The sequence below is a fragment of the Neodiprion fabricii genome, chromosome 2, assembly GCF_021155785.1.
Source record: "Neodiprion fabricii isolate iyNeoFabr1 chromosome 2, iyNeoFabr1.1, whole genome shotgun sequence".
Taxonomy (NCBI): domain Eukaryota; kingdom Metazoa; phylum Arthropoda; class Insecta; order Hymenoptera; family Diprionidae; genus Neodiprion; species Neodiprion fabricii.
Window position 1 is genome coordinate 32136031 of NC_060240.1, and position 23668 is coordinate 32159698.

Consider the following 23668-nt stretch of genomic DNA (forward strand, 5'->3'; position numbering starts at 1 on the left):
CCCTCGACTTATTTCAAACTTTATTATCAATCGTCAGAGTGAATCACATGCGGCAAGAGCTAATTGAACGACATACTAATTAGCTTTCGTTACCAACCAGCAGGCAACGAAGTTTAATTGGTTAAATCTATATCGTGTCGCAAGGCATAAGTGGTACCACCCTTCCTCCCTCCCAAAGCTCACGTGAGAAAATCTTTGATCTGCATGGTAAAGGAGTTGTCACGCATGCTGTCTATGTCAAGACCTTCGCATTTCCCTATATATTATACCTGTTGAATAGCTTTTATGCACTGTACGCAGCTTACACTATAATCTCAAACTCTCGAGCTAAACACGCTTGGGGATCTAAAGAGATCGGCGGACGGCTCAAAGTACGTACAACAACTCATTACATGTTTAATCGTACAGATATAACGTTAAACTTATGCAACGTTTTATTACACGATATCTCTATATAATATTATAAATATAGAATCTAAGATCTGCAAAGAGCACATTAATTAATGACGCATTCCCGCGAACCTGCAGCAATAGTCGCACGGTGTGTAACCAACCAAGCGGCGGAAATAATTGCTGCAGGAAGTCACCGTTGCCAAGACCTTGTAATCATTAAAAATTCAATCCGCATGGATATCTCGATGCTCAGCGCGGTAGATAAAATCTCAACACTTTTCGCCGTCACATATAATTTAACGTATCGCACGCCTCGTATACATATAATATCAAAGCTTAATTGTTTAGGCATAAAACTTTCGGCAGTTTTTTCGGTGTATTCATTTGCATTATTTATGTAAAATATCTCTTAGTCTTTATCTACCTCTTTTATTGAGGTGGAATATCTCGTGACTAATTATAACTGAAATCGACCAAACTTTTCCAAATGAACGGGAAATATTGTTGTTAGAAAAACGGCTAAAAATAGCATAAAGATCGTATCAATGTCAAGGTAAAATATGTAATGACCTCCGTGGAACCTGTTACAGACTTTTATATAATTATAAATTAAAGTTGAGGATAATACAGTGAAAAACGAGACGTAAATAAAAAAACGGCCATTATTATAATTCGATACATCTTTTATTGAGCATCGTTATATATTTTCAAGACCAGACGGCGTCTCATTATCACGAGATGCTTGAATATACCCTCACGCTTCCAGACAAGAGTAATGTACCAAAATTTATATGATGAAAGTAAGAATAAAGGAAAAAGGGATTAGTTTGTTCTATACAGTAATTTGACGATTTTCTCAACTACAATGTAGAAACCGCGGTATGCCTGAGAGTTTGGAGGACAAATTGGTTGCGAAAATGACACAGGATGATAAAACGTGTAGGCGCACCGTGGAGCTAATTCAATATCATTGTGCACGTTCGTAAATCCTAATCCAGCGTCCGTCTGATGCGCACTTGGAATTCGCTGGTTATCCCCTTGACGGCTGCCGAGTACATAGGTATATATAGAATAAAAGAGAGAGACAGAGAGAGAGAGAGAGAGAGAAATTATGTTGACTCGTAAATAAAAAATCTCAAAACCTGAGCTACCAAGGACAAAGTACGGGAGTGAATTTTGATTATTTCGACTAATTACACTGTAAATATACATAAATTGTGTAATATATTTTCGAAAATCTTACTCAACCACCGGCAATTTGTCAAAATCTTTCAGCGAAAATGAAGGCGTGAAAAAAATAGAAAAGGTGAAAAAAAAAGATTGACAGATTGAAGAGGTTGTCTGACCAAGAAGAATATTTACTTTTAATAATTTAGATAATAAGAAGCGATACTTTTCAATAATTTTATTACGAGATAATCGTACGCTGAATATTTATCGGGTAATAATATTCATAACCTACAAAGAAAACGTCGAGAAGTACAAAGGTAAAAAAAATACTGCAACCATATACAAAAGCTTATTGTTAGGCATTGATGTTTCGTTTCAATCTCGAAATCGTTAAAAAAAAAAAGGTAGGATAAGATACGTTCGATTTCCACTCTACGATGTGTATTTTTATCCGTAAGGCTATAATTTTCCCAAAAGTCAGCGGAGCAAAGATTTTCCTCTTCCCCTCTGTAACAAATCGATATGTATTGCCATTCATCGATGAATAATAATAAAAATCATCGGTGCAACGTTGCGAAACTAAATATTATTCAACCATTGCGAACTTGACGAAAAAGGGAAAAAATACAAGAAATATTTCAATGACATTGCAGTAAATAACCTTCCGAATAAAACGAGCCACCATCGTGCATCGTGAAATCGAACGAAACTACTACATTTCTCAACATCATCATCGATATCTATACCTATAAATAATATAAGCTTCGATTTTACACAATTCCAGTATTGTCTATTTCCCTGCCTACACTTTACGTTCAAAGAGACCTTGGAGATTGTCAACTGACGAATATAACGAAAGAATTTAATAAATGGCTAGTCAAATTACGACCGTCTCGTGAGGATATTAATAAAAAAGTATGTACACTTGGGGACAATAAATCTGATACGGCTAATTTTTTACACTAGACAGTTACGTTGGCAACACGGAGAAATCTACAGCGCCACAGTCGGCCGAGCGCGAAACTAACTCAATCTCAATAAACGTAACATAACCGATGACCGTCGAATCTAACTTTAGAATACCGCGGGGATAATGACTTGTTAGATTGACACGTATTTTAAGGTTAGATTCGACGGTCATGGGTTATGTTACATTTATTGAGATTAAGTTAGTTTCGCGCTCGGCCGACTGTGGCGCTGTAGGTTTCTCTGTGTTGCCAACGTAACTGTCTAGTGTAAACAATTAGCCGTCTCATAGTCATTGTCCCCAAGTGTACGTACGATCGTTGCTTTTTCGTAAGCAACGCAGAAAGAAAGACTCTCTCGCCGTGTCACTGCTAGGAGAGGGGCGGGAAAAGGGAAGGGGAAGGTGAGTGGGGGGGGGGGGGGGGGGGGGGGATTGGGAGGCGGGGGCGTCTCCGAGGCTTGCCGAGCGTCTGTTTGCATCGCCCACGAGCGACCTCGACATCCCTGACCCGGACAACGCGCTTTAAGAAACAGATACGACGCGATGACGCCGCGACGCTCCTCCAACCGAATTCACTCGAGGGATTGACCGGGTCCTTTGTATCGCCTTTGCGTTTGCGTCTAGCGTCTAGCGTCTAGCGTTTACGATTATCGTTTCGCGTAGCTCGCAGGTATCGCCCGCAAATACGTACGCACGTATTTACGTAATTTGAGATATAGCCTCGACGTTTTTCATCTGTTTAAACATCTCTGACTCGGGGGTACTGCACTGCTGCATTAATTAACATACCTCTGCCAGCTGTCCTAACTATAACCCAGTTATAATAATAACATCAACAACGATAATAGTAATAATAATAACTACACCTCCGCCCTTCACTTTAAATAAGCAGCTTGATAGTTTTATACCGAGTATTCGAAGCAAACTCATTCGTTACAACGAAGTGACAAACTCGAATTATTACGTGTTCGTACTCGTAGGCAGATTTGTTTTGTTTTGTACTTTTCACCCTAGACACCGTCTAAAGAATATTGATAGATTGTGCTTCCACGTATTTCGGAACGTCGAGATGATATTTAAAGTCGTGAAATCGCGGGGAAAAAAAGAGAAGAATAAAAAAAAATAATTGCCACTTTCACTGAAATATGTAATCTACGCTGTACGCCTTCGCGTGTGCAAACACGGCGATACCTGTAATTTTATGTTACATGTAACCTATGTATGCACATGTGTATATAGTTTGTATGATGTAGCGATTTATACAGTTGACCAGATGGAAAGAAAACCACGTGAATCGCAAAAATTCTTCAACTGCAAAAGTTTCATAAAAATTGCCTCTTTACTCCAACTCGTGTTCAATCGAGTTCAGAAAGCAGTGAAGCGTCGGTATTTCTGTTCCAATTTATTGTTGTCATTGTAAATATAATTTATATATGTACGTAACACGTACATTGTACATAGAACTCGACATTTCAATTTTTGCAAAAGATAGCTTTTTAATGAAAAACAAATTAAAAAAAAACAACTTTCAACATTCTCTGTTTAAATATTACATCATCTGCCGCGAATGAAATTTTGTAAAACGTTCATACGATCCAATAAGCTCGTACCAAAATCACAGTTGCACAGAAACGCTGTTTATGAAAGTATATACAATAACGCATAACGTGCTCCGTGAAAATCTTGATAAAACCGAAATGAACTTGTTACGACGACGACGACAGGGGAACCAGAGAAAACTAAACTCAAGTGAAAAAAAAAAAAATATACCAATGAAAAGTATACGTCCATGAAAAAAAAGGTAGATATACGATACCTACAATACCAAATTCAAGTCACGTTTCTGTACGTATATCTATAACATAAATTATATCAATACAATTTCACTACCTAAATTTTATTATATAATACATTAATCGAGTAATTTTGCAGGATCTTTATAATAAACGAGAAGAATATTAAGAAATCGAAAATCCAGGAATTGTTTAAAATGGGGGGGGGGGGGATTATAATCAAACTTGTAGGAAAGAGCATAGATTTCATACATTACTTATCGATCTCTTCGCTTATACCTGTGTAAAGAGCCCGATTATGAGGACGAAGACATCCCCCCCTCCTTCCGAAATGGCATCAGGCTGTGCAACTTGAGCTGACAAGGCCAAGCCGTTCGGGTGCGTCTCTCTCTCTCTCTCATTCTCTCTCTCTCTCTCTCTCTCTCTCATTCTCTCTCTCTCTCTCATTCTCTCTCTCTCTCTCTCTCATTCGCTCTCTCTCTCTCCTTCTTTCTTTCTCCTTCTCGTTGGCGGGCACCTTGACCAGACAAGCGAGCAAACAGAGCCTCCCGCCCTCTTTTTTTTCGTAGCCCCCGCCGCCTTTTCCGCTCACAATCAGCCGCCCCGGAATAACGCGTGGGAGCTAGTGACCTACACCAATGATCGTAGTCTGCAACCGGCGTGGAGTTCTGCACTCTTCTCCACTTCTCCCCCCTTTCGCTGTTCTCCTTCTCTCTCACTTTTCCCTCTCTCGTTCTGTCCCCTTGAGCGCGCCTCGCCGCATTTCGTCTCAACTCGCCTCGTCTCTTTTCACGGTATTATGTGTTGGTGGGTAAAAGGAGCAGCGTGTGTGAACAGCACACAGAGCACACAACGGACTACGGGGTATTTAATTAAAGGGATACGGGGACAATGAGGAGACGATTACAAAGAGATAAAATATAAAATACAAGTAAATGCGTGTTATTACGTTGCGGAAAGTTCTTCTTTCCGATGCTCTCGAGCTTTTTTCATTCCTTTCACTCTCGTTTGCTTGCGTATCTTATAAGCATTGTTGGTATTTGGTCAATTTTGCCTCTATTATTTCAGCGTTCCCCGAGCATAATTGAACGTAAATTGAAACCTAAGGGTACAGGATTCGTCGGAGAGAAAATTGGAAAATAAATACACTGCGTTGATGAAGTTTGCAGACATTATAGATAAATATATATGATGAGAAAGAGTTTCGTTGAACGGCTTGTTAGTCGTAATAAGGAAGAAAAAAAAAACGAAGATATCGAAAATTTCTACTGTACTTTAGCGTGTCATTTTCCGTTGTTAATTTTTTTTTTTTCTAACGATACAAATTCACGTTACATACAAGATTTGTTTCGTTAAAATTTGTACGCGAAACTTTCAGCGAAAAGATTCCAATGGTACGAAGCAGAATAATTTGAAGAAAAAAAAAACCGCAATCAAAAACGACGACGATTCCGTTTAAACTTATCCTCGTGTTTCAACTGATCAATTTCCCCTCAGTAAAGACGGTGAGGACAAAAACGAGAAACGTTAAGAAAAAAACAAAATATACTCGGAATATTAACTGCAGAGTCGTAAAATGTTCAACGCGAATTAAGAAGAGACCTAAATTCTTCTCCGTGTATCTGATCACAAGTAGGCGACGATTTCGACTGATGTGCAAAGAAATGTCTGTTAAAACCTCGCGAGTTTCTATCGCAGTATAACAATTGAACCTTGCGTATACTTCGTCGCAATTTTATACGAACAATAGCAACATAATAAAGTAATACGTAAAAAGATGAAAAAGAAAAGCGAGAGAAGAAATATTATAAAAAATAAATTTTTATAAAAAATATTGTAAAAAGGCTTATGAAGAGTAAAGCAAAAAAAAAAAAAGAAAAAAAAGATTTGTAGAAAATACGAAAAATATTGAAATGCGAAGACGACGAAGAGAAGGAAAAGAGGCGGACAAGAAAATTACTGGTTTCTTCCCTAAACGACAGCGACGCCAGAAAACGGGTCTAACGACCGTAATAACCTCTGACAAAGACAGGTTGAATAGCATAGTCGATGTGAGATATCGCGATCCGAGATTCATCGACTTGCTTTTTCATTATTTAATTTCCTCTTTTTTACGCGAGCGATATTTTTCGACCGTAAAATATGTGAAAATGATATACTCATCCGGTTCTTTTTGTCTATTTGATTTTTTCTTCCTCTCGCTATATCTGTCGTCTTTTATTCCTTTTTGTCAAACAGGAATGCTGATAACCTTTGGCTGACATTCTTTATACCTATATCGCTCTTACATGCATTAATATTTGTGTGTGTGTACCAAAAAATTCAAACGTACACGTACAGGGTGACGACTCTGACATTGATATTTGTAAATGTGAAATTTTGTAAACTCACCGATTTATTCGATAATCTTCTTGAATTCATTATACGTAGGTACACAAGTGAACCGAATAATTTTTCTCCTATTACAAATTATCATCGCCACGGAATGATGTTGCAAGAAATTTTACAACGGTAAAAAATCATACGATAGGTGTGTACGATTTGCGGATGGATATTTTTTGTCGGTATACCTACTTGCGCAAACGAAAATTTCAACAGTTTTTGTTCTCATATATGGTATTATTTTGATGTTGTTTTTTTTTTCTAACCCTGCAACCTTCGCAAGAGATCCGATAAAATCTCGAGAATGTAACACGAACGTCCGTCCGATATCTCCGCATGGCAAACTTGCCTACCTTTACATCGACATTTATTTTTACGCAAGGTGTATGATAGGAATCGCGGTTATAATTATAAATTTAAAATCAACAACGAAATTCTCTCCGGCACCTATAAACATTAATTATTTAAGAAGCGAGACGACATGAAAAAATTCGTCTTTATCGTCGTTTTTTCAATATATATATATATATATATATATATACACAAGGATAAGGATAAAAAATTGTTGCAATTCAAGGATTCTGCCTACGAATATTTTGGTATTTTCTACATCACACGTATGCATACGTGCACCGACATGCATCTGCGTACGTAAGTAAATCCTAGTGTAGCGTGCTTAAAGGTATATAATATAATGACACAATTCAAAAGTTTTTTAAAAAAAGATTTTTTATGAGAACGAGTTAAAACAAAATTCTATGTACGTATGTATAACACAAGACGATGATAATCTTTGTATAAAAATGCAGCAGCAGGGTTAAATGTCAACAGATTTTTTCGATGCCTACGTTTAAAGGTCTTTCGTACACGGCTGGTGTGAGCGTTGTTTTATTTTCAGCTTCTCTCGGCGAGTGATCGTATCGCGATAATTCTACTTTATTGACGGATCCCATTTTAATATTTCACGAGGAGAACTCATCAACTTTCTATCATTCGTATAATAAATTCTCTAAATGTATTTAACATTTAGCTTACAATTAATCAGATTCTTCTTCTCATTTTAATTCCTGTTTCAGTTCAATTCCATCATAATTTACCAATCGTCGAATTACATTACACGTATTAGTACATACATGCCGTGCTCATGTTTTCTTATTTTTCTCTAAACGTCATAAATATAGGTGTACATGCAATTTTGTCTGCCTTTTTGCCCCCCCTTCCACGCAGTCGACGCGCGGCGACTAAACTTTTGTTGCGTAAAACTTTCGACATTTTAATGACAGAAACTAGTTTCGAATATGGAATTCGGGTTATCTGTAATTGAGTGCCTACGCGCCCGTTCGAATCACCGTAGCGGAGTCCCTCTCGATTTACTATTCAATTAAATTCTACAGTACGTTATATACAGCGATACGTAAAAGACTGGCCATTTTTCTTTTCTTTTTTTTTTTTTTTTAACGCCCAATTAATGTTTAACTCTTGAGGAACTTGTGAACTTCGACGAAAACAAAGATTGTATTAAAAAGGAGAGAATTTTCATTTCTTTTATTCTAATTAAATCGTCTCGATCTTTTGCAAATATCTTACTTTATTTTATATTACAAACTGTCAGATTCCTCGGCTACGGCAGCTTTGTCAAAGCGTACAGTTTGTGCATCTGATCCTCTCACGTTTCATCGGCATTGACCCGAAATGGTAACGTATAGATTCACACACACACACACATATATATATATACATATACGTATAGTTGTGATATTTAAATATACTGTAAAAATGCATCGCGAGGGAGAAGAAGAAGAAGAAGAAGAAGAAGAAGAAGAAGAAGAAGAAGAAGAAGAAGAAGAAGAAGAAGAAGAAGAAGAAGAAGAAGAAGAAGAAGAAGAAGAAGAAGAAGAAGAAGAAGAAGAAGAAGAAGAAGAAGAAGAAGAAGAAGAAGAAGAAGAAGAAGAAGAAGAAGAAGAAGAAGAAGAAGAAGAAGAAGAAGAAGAAGAAGAAGAAGACCGCGAGTAAAGACGGGAGAGATGTTGATATACAGGAGGGAAACTGGTTTTTTGCAGTCTTAGTAAATGTTATGCCAAAAGTTGTCAGACAGTGACGTCAGCCCCCCCCCCCCCCTCCTTATAAATCCAGTTAAGGGTCTCATTTTTCTACTTTTTCAACTTTCCTCCACTAACAGTAGACCGAGACTGCAGTGGTTCGATAAAAAGTTGCTGACAATTTTCACGCGTTCGTTCCATGATTTCCCAAATTTAACGTCAATTTTTTTTACCCTCAAAGAAGCCGCGAGAGTTTGAAAATTCGTCGAAAAGGTCTGTTGTACGTAGATGTGCTTAATTCTTTCGACAAATTTCACGAAATATGGAAGAATGAACGATTATACAAAGCAAGTAGTCGGTGTGCGGTAAAATTTCAAGTTTTTCTGCGCCAGCTATTCTGCTGCACGTAATATTATATTCGTTACACAACTTATTGGCAAACGCATTCGGAGACGAATACAGCGTCGGGTGTCTTTTCACTCATACGATATGAAATGTGTTAAATTGGTTAGGGTGCAATGTGCATACGTTTGCTCAATTCAAAGGTTTATATACGCGTTTGACTCGGTACCGCTAAATTTAGAGAAGCGGTTCCATGACGGATCGCCGCTCTCGCCCGTTTCGTTCGATCGCTGCTGCATCCCGCTGCAGATGGCGCTAAAAGTCCCTGCTAAAAGTGATGGGAAGAAAAAAAAAAAGAATAGTATACAAAAAAAAAATTAGCAAGTCAACCCGACAGCTATATATACATATAAATATGAAAGAAATGACGCTAAGAAAAATTATAGTTCTTTTCATCTGAGGTTCAAGTTCGTAACGTTATTGCAACGTTGCATATTTAGGAAAACTAGTTACTATATTTTGCAGCACGAGAATTTCACTCCCAGTGTGAAAGTGAATAAACCGTGTTACTGCAGCACTGAGAAACTCAAATAGTATAAATTCAATCCGTTAAAAATTATACCACAGTTGCAAACAACAGTAATTTTTCTCTTGATCGTTTTTTGACGTTAACGTCGCTAGCTTGAAACTCGTTTTTTTCCTCCTCTTCGTATTATACAAAAAATGAAGTCAAATTTTTTTAACGCGAGTCTCTTTATCGATCGAATAAGTACAATATTTAGTTTTTCGATCACATGCAGTACAGAAATGAGATAGATATAGAAATGAAAAAAGAAAGGAAAGAATGAAGAAAATAAAATACCGTGATATGTTACACAAATGAGAGAGTAAAAATTGCCTAACTGGTCACCGGTTCAGATTTATTGGCGAAAAAATTCCTGAAAAATTGTTTTGCTTACCACAAAACACGCGAGAAATAAAAGCAGAAGCCCGCAGCGACGCCAGCGGCCGCTCCTCCTAATATCCTTTCTCCTTTCCCCACCCACCGTGAACGGTACAAAAAAAAAAAAAATAAATAAATAAATAAGAAAAAAATAAAAAAAAAATAAATAAGTAAAAAAGATAATAATCGTGCAAATTCTCGGAACACCGAAATATTGCAAGGCAAGGTTATATTTTCGCTGCGGCAGGTAGGAAATTCTCCGGTTCGTTCGCTACGGGGCAAAGCTCTAAGCAAAATTACCGGTTATGTGCCGTCTATACGTGCACACGCATACATATATATATATATATACATGTACACCTAGGCAACGTGAAGGGTGAGATTAGTGGAGGCGGGTCACGCCATCTGGGAAATGCGGACTGCACCCAACTGCATCTAATTTCGCCCCCCCCCCCCCCTTCGCGCCCCGAAACAGGCACTCATACGATCGCATTCGGTAATGTCTGCGTAATTGCGTTGCAATATTAATTAAAAGTCGCGGTCTGCCATATACTGCCTTATTTTATTTTACTTTTTGTTTGAATGTGTTGCTTTTCTTTTCATTTCTTTTCATTTCATTTCATTTCATTCCTATTTTCTTTCATCGGTTTTCACTTTCGTGCTACGACGAGAAAACTTGGATTACAAGTTTTTGTACATAGTTTCATTATTGGAAGTTTATTCCTGAGCAATCGCTGCGAACAATCAATGTTGGAGTTTGGTAGAGGTCGTCGGATTTTTAATGACATCGCGATAATTTATTCAGGATAAAATTGTTTATTTTTTCGTTTTAGACTTGAATGGAAGTTATCGAGGTAGTGCGAATGAGTTGGTTCAATCGATCTTTTCGTATTGAAAACTTGCGTCTCGGTTGATTCAATGAAAAATTGTCGGTTTCGGTGGTTTTTTCAGGAAAAAATCAGCTCGCCTGTGTGATTCGTTCAAATAAAGCTTTTCATACAGCAAATTTTGTTCAACGGTTGATTCATTTATTCCTGTAATAACGAACAATCCCCGCAGAATTCTTTTTATTGTAAATTAACGAACTTTGTTTTCTATTTTTTTTTTTTTTTTCTTTTTACTGGACAAATAAATCAAGATACACGTATTTGCGTGAAAAATTTGAATTCCGATTCGTTTTGTTTTCCGCGGGATAAAATTTAATTAAGTTACAGGAAAAGAAAGAAAAAAATCGTGAAAACCCTCTAATTCCTGCAAGACAACGATCTCGTAATAAATAAATAATTCCCGACTACCAATTACGCTACTGAAAATACATATTTGCAGTCTGTCAATTAATTATGATTTTCAACTTGTACAACGAATAATAATTATAATAAATATAATTCATACGACGACGGTCGTTAATATTTTTCACCCCTAATTTCAACATTACCACACGTCCCCGCATATTGTCACGTAATAACTCATAACGACGACGATGAAAAATTTAAATAGATACTTATCTTGCGGAGAGGCACACGCGATGCGTACAAGCTCATTTTACTTACGCACTCGTTTAATACGGAGAATACACGTATCGTATGCCGAGATATGCGTATATTCTATGTACGTGGGTATATATCAGCTTTATTGACGTCTAGCACCTGCAAAACCCACCCAAAAGGGGTGCAGTCAGGCAGCAGGCAGACAGGGAGAAAGGGTGAAAGGGAAGGGGTGGTTAACGGAGCAGGCTGACCTTGAACTTAACCCCGGTAAGACGAGCCGATCCATATTCTGGAGCACTGCATCAACGAAACTACGTACGTGCGGCCACCCTTGCACTTCCATTAGCAGCGTTCTTCTTTTGTTTCCGAGTTAAAGTATGGCAAAGATTTTCTCTTGCTCGATACTAAAACTCGTCAATTTTCAAACGAACAAGAATATGACACGTAAATTAGATTCTTTGCACTTATTCTCGCATAATATTGAATAATTATAAACGATACTGTATTGTGGATAAAATATACTTGGTTATTGCAAGTGTAGAAATCAATGATAATAATAACGACGCAAATCACATATTTTCATTCAGTTTAATTTTTACAAGAAAAGAATGATTCGAATTATTAACGCGTTTCTAGCTCACTCCGCGATTTCGATTTTTTATAAGACGTAGAAAATGCAAGTACATCATCAAGAACATAATGTTCTACAAGAATTGCATCAAACGTCCAGCGTTCAAGTGCCGTATAAAAAAAAATAAAAAAATCCTACTTTAAATATTATCGTCATTTATTGCGCCGAAGGTGCAAAACTAGTTTCGATCTACGGTTCCACCACGAAAGATTATATTTTCGTCACTTTTTCGTACGTATTGTATCAAGCTAATGCACTTTTTGCCGATTCGCTTCGTATAGTTTCCCACGAAAGAAACGAATGTGCGCGGATTGGTTTTTTTTTTTTTTTTTTTTTTTTGCGTATCGCAAATAAACCACAGTAGCTATAAATACTTCGTGCAGAAGTTAGTGCGGAGTTGTAAGCGTATGGATTTCATGGAAGTGGAACAAATGAATATACCATTTGACATATTGTAGGTGCAATAATATTATAGTTTTCTCGAGTACAACGCAGAATAGCTCGGAATAATCCTCGATCGAATGGACCATTTTTAAAGCTCGTGTAAGCGCGGCTGATAACCTGGATGGAGAAAATCGAATAGATTGATCAATCTGACCATCGTTATAGGAATGATTCTACCGAGATTATTCTTTTCATCGCGGGCAGAAGTTAGGACCGAATAGAAAAAACAGCGAGAAAACAAAAAAAAAATTTGCTCCATCAAATGATTTGGTACTTGAAATTTTTCATTCCTTTAAATTAATTCGCAGCGCTATCCGCATCGTTATATTTCAAGAGTAAATTACTCCGCATCGCATCGTTAGACTGGTATTTAATAAAATTCGTGCAATCGTTCGTAGGTACGATAAAAAAGACAATTCGTCGATTCGCTGATTCTTATACGTTCTCTTTTCCGCGGTAGTAATTCAATCCGCATGCATATATGTATAAGTATATCTGTATAAAATAAAGTAATTCAATTGTGCGGCGGTGACTCTTGAACAACATGTCGAATAAAAAGAAACAACGAATAAAAACGACACACACACACACACATATATATATATATATATAAAGATACACGGACTGCGGAGAGAGGAGAAAAAAGAACCCCGAGAGAAAAAAAAGCAAAGGAATTAAGATTGGCATTGAAAAGTTGTTACGAAAAATTCACTCAACGCGAATTGCGTCGCTTTGTTTCACGGTTCAAACCTTAGCGTGTCTATATATTATATATTATATATTACGTACATAACACGTGTCTATATACATACAGCGGCCCGAAATTGAACGAGTATCCGATCCTCGTTCGTTCAAATACCAGAAATATCGAAATGTATTTTTTATTCATGCACAGAAGCGGTATCGCGGCGAAGCTACAGAGGCAGGCAGAAACAACGCAAACCTTGTATACGTATGCTTGAAATTTATCGACGCATGCGTATCATGTATGCCAATGTGTAACATACGTGCATATAAAACGACGTGGCTTCGACAGCGGACAGGGCGAATCGCTTTCAAAGTGTGCATAATGCGCGCTAAACGGAGCAAACGCAGCGACGCGAGAATTCGTCAACGTCGAAAGTGAATAACGATGAAAAAATTGTGTGAAAAATCAGTAACTGACAAAATTATGATTATCCATTCCACATTTGCGTGAAAAACTTTCATAATATGACATACAATCTTACAAAGCATAGAAGCATATACATTATTTTGCACGATTTACCGAAGAGAAGAAAAAAAAATAAAAAATGAATTATAGAAATGAAGAGTAACGACAAGTGTAAGAGAGACCTCGTATAAACTGACCTGATTATATCAATTAATTTCATCGCTTTACGCACGCTGTACGCGTGTGAAATGAAAAACGAAAAAAAAAAAAAAACGATAAAAAATAGTTCTTCTTTTATCCCCGATACAAAAAATTAGGACCGAATAATCACAGCTAGGCAGAGAATATAATCTGAAATCGCATGTCTGGCCCTGAATGCAGTATAAACAACACCTGTACGCATATCAAATGTGCCTCATGCCAGTATAACATACCTAGGTTATATACATACCCATGTGTAACGCTCGCTTTGACACGAATAGAATTGCATGTACATACCTTTGTATATATATATATATATATATATATGTATGTATGTATATATACATAATGGTTACAGAATGTACGTATTACGGATGTGCGGGGAAGGGCGACACGTGGCTCGTCGGTTACGTCAGTGCTAGACGTAACAACAATACACGACGAGCATGGAGGGAGGGAAGGAGAAAGAGACAGAGATATAGGTACGTACATGATGCATAGATACCTACGAGTTTATCCGGGACGGCACGGCGGCATGACACGGGAGGATCGAGGTGGTCATCCGGCGTGAAGGTTATGCCCTCGGCGAAGAAGGAAGGAACGAACGACGCAGCGCGACTTCCTACTACGTTATACTATTCTAGCCTTTCTACGCCACAACGATAACGCGATGCCGCCTCAGCAGCAGCAGCAAAGACGCGGTGCGATGGAATTTTATCTCTCGCTGAGGCGCCTGTGCACCAACAGGAACTAGCGGTTCAAGACTGGCCGTAAGCCAGCCCTCGAACTTCCCCTTCTCACTCTGCAGGTTCCAAGTTCATAGGGAAAAGGAAAATTAATGATATCCGATTCGAATTTCGAACTAGAAATTCAGACTCGTGGTTAAAGCTTGTAAAACTCTCGGATACCGTGTTACGTGAAAGTACGACGCTTTTTGTATCATTTTTTTTTTTTGGAATCTTGTTATTTGAATAATTGAAACAGTACCGAACCGATAAAATCCAAAATTTAATCAGACCTAAGTATTAATAAGCCTCGTCGATTGGGACCAAAATCCCTAGACCTTGAGACTTCGAGATCTAGTGGAAACTCAACTTTCCACTTTCGGGGCGATTACAATGACTTTCGCTTTTCTTTGAAGACAGGGAAACGGGAAGTTACAAGAGAGAGAAAGATGGAGCGGATCGCTACCGCGCCCAATGCTAGACGCGCATTATACCCACGTACAGGATTCAAGTACCTGCCATGCCTCCGCAAATACGCACACGACACACTGTGATGCCGTACATACCTCCGTATAGGTATATCAATGCACACGTGCATGTATGACGTGCTGCAACGTACGACATAAAATTATGCGACTACCTACACGTACGTGTACGGAACACGATTTTGCCGGTAAGTATATCGTATATTACACGTTAAATCAGTGAACGGGCGTCGTGTCGTACAGTGATCAATTCACGTAAATTATCTACGATTATAACTCATTTCTGTAGGTACATGACACAACGGCGTTCGTCATGCGGCACAATCGTACTATATTTTTTCCTACATAGTGTGACAGAAAGAAAAGAGAAAAAAAGGCCATTCGGATTTTCAACTTCATCTTCGATAAATTTTTCCACCTGATACGTAGGTACACGCGCTTATAGGTAGGTGTACGTACTACACATAAATTTAACGAGGTCTAGAAAAAAAAAAGAAAAAAATTCACCTTTCAACGAAAACTTGCTCAACAATATTTGAGTTATAATACCGTACAATACACTACAGGTATGTTAAATATTTTACCATTTTTCAATAATACATATTATACGCATACGCACATCATCTACGTGTAGAGGTTGACTTGAGTTTGAGGTCATTGCCGGGACAAGGTTTTTTTTTTTTTTTTGAAAAAGAGACCCAACTGCACACGTAGTGCACCTCTGTTGTAGGTATCCACGTAAATATTACAATAGGCGTGTTCAACTATGCACAGATAGGCGAGAGCCTCTCTTGGTGCTGCACGCAGCACGGTTTGTTAACAACGGTGCCAAGGTTATGATTGTTACGAGGTATAGAGTTGTAGGTTGGTGGATGTAGGTTCTGTTGGGTAGAGGTATACGCCGTTCAACTTGGCGTAGAGAGCGATTGTTACGTTGCCGCGAGGTTGGCCAGGGCAAGGTCTAGGGCCAAACTCTACCTGTACTCTCCATTCGCCGTAGAAGACCACGAAAAAAAAATGTGAAAACGACGAAAAGCGAAACGACAGTAGTCGAGGGAGAAGAAAATTGAATGTTTTTTGAAAAGAGTAAAAAAATCCATCGATATTGCAAGATAGAGTTGAAATTATATTATCGAATATGCGCTGGCATCAATTGCTCCTCAAGAATATTACGATATTACGTATGCTAATTAAACTCTCGTTATAATTACTGCATATAATTATATCCCACTGTGTACATCATTTTGTTTATCCACTCCTTAAACTTCGTATACTTTAAGCTGTATGAAAAGATCGCTTCAAAGTAATACGAAAATACAAAGTACCGAAATCATAAAGAAACGCTTGGGCATCGACGTTTTGTTTCAAATCACTTCCAAGCTGTTGCGGAAAATCTACTAAATTCGCAATAACTAGTACCGAATTTGTATTACAAAAAAAGTCTTTAGAATAGAACAGAAAAAAAACCACAAAAAAACGCGAGCTATCTTACATAAGGCAAGTGTCCCAGTTATCGACCCTGTCCCAATTATTGAACTTTTTTTGTTGTATCTCTTTGATTCGTAGATACAATTACTACAATTACTAAAAAAGAAATTTGTAACGTCTAACCCTCTAGAAATTGGTTTTAGTCATCGAGAAATTCACAATTTGTACTGTCAGTTTATAATTTTACAAAAGAAAAGCTTTAATAATAGGGTAAACTTAGCATAGTCTAATCAGTGAAATCGAACAATTATTCTATTAGCTTTTAAACAAAGTATCTACAGACTATATCTAAGCTTCCGTTTACAATTCCATTAACCTCAATTTTTGCATGTTTCGAAGAGATCTTTGCTGTTTATGAAAATTTCGATCCGTGAAAATAACCTCCCCCGCCCCCCCGTTCGCGCCAAGAAAAAACGCATAAATAAAAATAAAAAGAGATCGACGCTGTCGAGTGAAGAAGGTTTGAAAGTGAAATAAAATAAAAAATGACGTATGAATCGGTGGAATAATAATAAAATAAATTGCTGAGCGTGATTTGTGCCAGTGGTGCAGCAGGGAAGAGGAGAAGAAGAGACGACACATCCGGACGTAGCTGCGACCGACACGGTTTGCCCTTGTCCTGAGAGACCGACCGGCGCAATTAGACAAGGTCAGTTGGAGGTCTGCCAGAAAGACTTTTTGCGCTAAGCGAACGGTAGGTAAATGTACCCGAATACATGCATACCCGTTACACAATCTACCTACGTACAATGCGCGTACAAATACCTACACCTACAACCTTAACGCACGTCCGTATTGTAACCTTATGCATCGAAAGCCGCCTAATAGGTAGGTAATAATCCAGTTTCGCGGGAACAGAAGTCTCGGTGCTAAGACGTTTAAAATATAACGATGACCGAATTTATGTACGAAAACTAATTGCAAAACGACCCTCGGCCTCGCTCGTAATTTTAAATAAAGATACGGGAAAACAACGAATCTTATCACAAGTCGAATAATTATTTATGCGGGATCGAGTGATCATTTGGTCTCGATTGCGCTTCGAATCCTGCAGCCGGTGGATAATTCTGAAGAAATACATATTTAGACGAAGGAGATTACGGACCGAAAATTTGGACAAACGTTGCGTCAAGTTCTGATGTATAAAAAAAAAAAAAAAAATAAAAAATTTCATTCCTCAAACATTAAACCTGGCTACAATATTTTATTTGTTTCACCAGAAATTTCAAAGGTTTCGAAAATCTTCATTTTTCGCATCTTCGGAATCGAATATTATATTAATATAAACCTCCCGCGATTTTTCACCCGAAAATTTTCCCGACATTCCATTCCGAGAACAGGAGTCGTTGCACCGGAATTCATGCTGCACGCAGGATACACGATATTGCTATCCGTTAACACATGCAAAACACACACGTGAATATAACCGAAATATTCGGGGTAGTAAAAAATAATAAGCGAGCGATGAAAGATGTTTCCTTTGGTCAAAGAGGATTTCTTTTCCTTTTACTTTCTCTTTTTTCCTCGTTTTAGTTTCACACAAAACGAAGCTTCTCGGTATGATAAATTTGAAAAACACTTCGCTTTGCGATATCGCCGGACGCGAGTAAGGAGACGAAAAAAAATAGTCCAAGATATTTAAAATAACCGTAACTACACAATTTTCATCGTTTATTATCACTGTTACTATTATTATTGTTGTTGTTGGTGTTGTTGTTATTATTATTATTATTATTATTATTATTTTCTATACCGTACATAAATGTAAAGTGCAGTTGCAACGAAAATATTTTTAACTCTATAAGCCAACTACTGTACATGTGCGTGAAAAATTCTTTGATGTTTATTCTTAATCAAATGCGGTACAGGAAAACATTCGTACCGTAAATTATCCATGATACGTTTTCAAAAGTGTGTAATACCGTAGGTGAAAAAAAAAAAAAATAAAATAACGGAAACGAAAAATTTCACATGGTTGCAAGAGAGAAGAATTCGATGGCTGAAAAAATTACTTGAACATAGATATAAGCTTCGACAATTACAGGCATGATAAAAATTTGTCGTTAACGTAAGTAAAATTAGTGAGTATCGTACGTACACACTGTACACGTTTCACATACATGTATGCAACTGGCTGCAGCGGCAACGCTGAAGCAAACATAAAATTGCACCGGTTATATCTGAAATGTAGCCGCGACCTTGACGCCGCGCCGTGGAACTAGACGTTATGGCAGTTGCGGTCGAGTTGATAAATTATAACGCATATCGTGTCATAGGGTGCGTGAATGCGATTTCGAGTGTAGAGGAGAAGCTTCGCGATTTTCATAAAATCATATTTTCTCACTGGATTTTTCGAAACCAATCGATTACGTCGCTTCTAGCTATAACTCATCATACTTGGGTTGCATAAATTTATATTATTTCCTTTTCTTGCTGTCTTTTCGCACGATCGTACGTTCAAATAAACGTACTAACAAAGCGTGTATATAACGTACGGATGAAGGGCGGAAAAACTTTAGAAGAATGCCAAGTTCAAGGTGCATTTTTCAAAGGTATAATGTACAATGTACAGATTACACATGTATATAAGTAATACATTTGAAATTATATAAATGGTAATCAGTTTCCGTTCAATTCACATTCGAAACACCGGATCGCGATTAAATTTTCTTTTATTTCTTCGATACGGGTATCTATTTATCTTTATCCATCGACCCGTTTGTAAAATTTTACGTTTAAAAGAAAAATTTCCCGGATCAATTTGTAACGCGTAATGAAATTTCTCAAATAACGAGAAATAACTAACTGAATAAATCTAATCTGCAGAGCTGTATTTGGCAGGGAATAGCTCGTACACGTATGCAGCTACAAAATTAGTCTTTCTCTGTACGATTGTTTGCCATTCCTTGTACACGACCTTCACCTTTGTCTTTAACCGCGTTAAACAGAATTGACAGTGAATAGCTGTAGAGGAGAGAGAGAGAGAGAGAGAGAAACGGCGCAACAACTTCCATGCATTGCAGCAGCAGCTGTCTGCAGCCGAACGATTGAGGAAAACAAACGAGTAGCGTCCGAATATATTATTATTTTTCGTGTATGCGAATTTGTTCATGATTGTTCAACCGCTCTGACACCCGAAAACAATCGATCACAATACGTATTGACTTTCAAATCATTCCAGAGATGATAGAATAGAATAACCAAATTAGCATTCAAGTTGTATTCAGTTTCGCTGTTCCTTTATTTGTTTCTCTTTTGTAAATTTCACATAATTTATAAAGTAGAAACACGATTTTCGTATCGTATTCGCAGGTGTTTCATTCAACATTTTTCGACAACGAAAATTACCTACGTTTTGGGGTGAATGAAATCTTCTTCCAAGATCGAGGATTTTTCAAAACTCCCGCGTTCTTCTTATCCAAATTCGTGCGTCGACTTCACTTCCATGCAAAGTGTGTTTTTTGTTAATCGCTTCGACACGCGTATAATTGAGAATTTAAATAATCACCATTGTTGTATCTGCCGACTATTTCTTTTCTACTTGCATGCATCACGGTGACACAAATGCGTTTATTTATAAATTGTGTATAAAACATCGTTCAAAAATCTTCCAAAAATACTCGCGAGGTCGTGAGTTCGGTATAACAATGATTGATCTAAAATAAATTTTTTTATATAATTACATATAACGCGTTCGAATAATTTTTTCACCGCAGTAAGTAATATACGGTCAGACTGCAGCCGTAATATGGATTTTCTTCTCACCGTAGGGTTCAACTTGGTTATCTCAGCCAACTCGACAGTTTTCGCTGATATTTCGTTTTTTTTCCCCCTTATTGCACATTATCCCCCCCCCCCCCCCCCCCTCTATTTTAAACGTGCAGCATAACTTGCGCATAATACTTTTCGCTTAGGTGAGCTGAAAGAGGAATAAAAAAAAAATTAAAAAAAACGCCTCACGCGGGCAATGCAGGTATTGAATTTTACTTGGACTGCAGGTTGATTGTGCACGTTGTGTCACGCCTAATGTATATAATATACAACACAACGGTGCTGAGATAAGAAGTCACGCGAGAGTAAGTTGCCCGCGTTATAATTCAACCTCATATGCGATTTTATAAACTATAAGTAAAAATAAATTTTATTACATTTTCGTATTACGTGTCGTGTGAACGACAACGTTGCAAATTATTATTCCTCGTTAAATTTTGCTTTCAGCCGAAACTGCGTGACGGTGAGGAAGATGATAGCTTCGAGTAAGATTACAAATGCAGCATTTCGAGGCAACGGCTGCGCCGATGTTACGTTATTCAGCGAAAACCGGAGTTTCGCTGCATCATTGCAATTTAACACGCAACATCTCGTTATTGAGTCATAAGAATCACGATCGTACTTTATATGGTTCGCTAAGTGCGTTATATCCCGTAAATAATTTTCCTGCGTGAAACCTTAAATATCTTCAAAGCGATACTGCGCGACATTAAAATCATTCATCCGTGTGTTCAACCTAAGGAGAAGCAAGCTTTACGCTAATTGCATTTATTTCACTTGGCGAATTAGTCTGCTGTCCGCTAAGTTTTAATAACACTAAGAAGAAAAAAAAACAATTGACCATCAGGATTACAAAAATTCAAGTTCATCGAATAATAGTCCAATCAATTTATTCCGGACTGTCAATGAATTATTTACAATTAGTCGAATTCACCCAGTATTAACTATATATAAGTTAATAATCTAGCAGAATATTCATGCATTCAAGGTTAGTTTCGACGAATGTCAATTATCCTCACTAAATGTCTTTCCGTTGCAATAAATTAACGATTCTTTCATCACCGCTAACAAAAAAACATTCCGTCGAAACCAATTCGCAATTCAACGTAATTCATTTCCTGCCGATTAATATTTAGAAATTTTTCCCATTTCAATCGAATATAAATTTTTTGACACTCTACGTATATAGTTATATAAAAAGCAATAAAAATATTCGTAAAGTTAAATGAATTCAAATCTATTTATACCGATTCTTTGAGCCTAGGAAGCCTCTTTTCCAATGCAATATGAAAATATCATTCCTATATCGTTCGGAAACGGGTTTTGCACCCTTTTCTTTTTGGATCTCGATGCGGTTGTTTTACCTGAGATTTATATTTACACGAAATCTTTTGCAAAAGCATGTTCGATATACGTACAAGTGTTTCCGCGGGCCCAGTGCTGCGCCTGGGTTCCCTGAATGATGGCCGTTACGGACATCATAGGTTTCTCCTTTTTCATCATCTTGAATTCTTCTTTTTTCGCAGCCACTTTGAACAATTCGCGTATTTCTTTCCCGCTTTTCAACACCCTTTTTTATTCCTTTTTTTTCTTCCTTATCCACGATGTAAATTCAATTCGATTATTATCTCCTCGGTACAATTGTTATTATTACGACACAATTTTCTCGCAGAATCTGCATCTTCGTTTATTTATTGCAAATGAAATTTTTCTTTCTCTTTTAGATTCTTTGTACACTGTTGCATATACGTATATGTAACGTATATTTTGAAAATAACGACAAATCACTGGCACGTTTTTTTTTCCTCGCTTTCTTTTGTTAGAAAATTTTGGTATCGTTCACAAATGTTTTACACTTTTCGTTCCCTTTGTCACTGCTTTTGTCGTCGTTGTTGTTTCTGTTGTTATTATTATAAGTTTAAGTTTCCTTTTCAATCAATCTTTTATTCGGCAAAATATAATCCGTTTTGGCGCGCGTTTGCAGCGAGACACGCCTATTAAATACAATTTGCGTAATAGATGAAAATCCTGAAGCTGAAATTATCGTATAAAAATCGCACGTGTAACTTTATATTACGTTTGTGAAAGGATTGACAAAATTTTTTTCGAAAACATAAATAACTTCGAAATTTGCGCCGAAACAAATTTCGAAGACACATTTTCATCGTCACTAATTCGCACGTTATTCCCACTAGATTAATTGAAATTTCTTCCGTGATCAAATCATTTCGTTAATCGGAAAGATTCGCTTTTCAATGTATCAAAAATACGAAAATAAACGATTTCAGAAAAAAAAAAAAAAAAAAAAATACAGTAATTTATTACACGGCATATTCGATAGGCGACTTGCAAGTAATAACTACACATAAATACGTGTAACATCAGTTTACAACTACTGCGAATACCGATGTGAGTTAGGTTACAGGTACCTAAATACCGACTCGCAAGGTGAAGTGAAGTAAAAAGAAACGAGATAAACAAGAGCGAAAAGAAAAAGTGCGACAACAGGAGTTCGACTCGACCCGCAGACCAGCCTTACACTCGTCGCCCGGTCATCGTCTGGGAATTCCTTGGCTCCGAATGACTCCGTGAGTGATTGCTTTTAGAGTTTTAGTTCTACAGCCTATATATACGTGAACAGATGCACAAATGTAGGGACGTACGTAGGTACAGAAGCCGTGCTGCATCCGATACGCTTTTCGCTATTTCTCTTTCCATTCTTTATTTGCTTTTTTATATTTCCTTGTAGGTTTCATTGGTGTTTCTTTTCTTTTATTTCACCTTTTCTTGCTCGCGAAATTTATATCCCCGTACTCGATATACACGCGCAATTTACTGACTAAGCAAAAAGTGTGCAATATATTATACGTATACATACACACTATGTATAATGATATTAGTTGGAGATTATTCGATCGATCGCTTTCACATACGATAATATTGAGCACCGTTTCGCTCTGCGCTGTGCAAATAATGCAGTTATTTTATTAGAAGTATCGGAGAGGGAGAGAGATCCGAATAAAAGTTTGAAAGGATGAAAAATTCGCGGTGCATCACTCATCGCGAACGGATGCAAAAGCCTGCAGAGTTCCCCTCTACGTGAACACTCGGCCGGAAGTCGGCGCCGTTTGCCCGGCGACGCGTCGTCATTTATGTATATAGATACATACGTATACATATAATAAACCGCCTGCTTTTTTTTTTTTTTTTTTTAACCTCCTCAAACGCGCGGCGGTTATAATATGCAATATAAC

The 23668-nt window shown here is 37.4% G+C and overlaps 1 protein-coding gene across 5 annotated transcripts in view; it reads right to left on the minus strand.

Moving 5' to 3' along the window:
* Positions 1-23668, minus strand: part of LOC124176558 (retinoic acid receptor RXR) — a 54843-nt gene that overhangs the window by 14022 nt on the left and 17153 nt on the right. For 2 of the 5 annotated variants that reach the window (XM_046558001.1, XM_046558004.1), the window contains exon 2: positions 21833-22448. The exons of 1 other annotated variant lie outside the window; for it this stretch is intronic. In XM_046558001.1, coding sequence (XP_046413957.1) covers positions 21833-21917 — 85 coding nt within the window. In that variant the 5' untranslated portion in view covers positions 21918-22448. The remainder of the gene's footprint in view (positions 1-21832; positions 22449-23668) is intronic. 2 more of the 5 variants (XM_046558003.1, XM_046558002.1) reach the window with 2 other exon arrangements.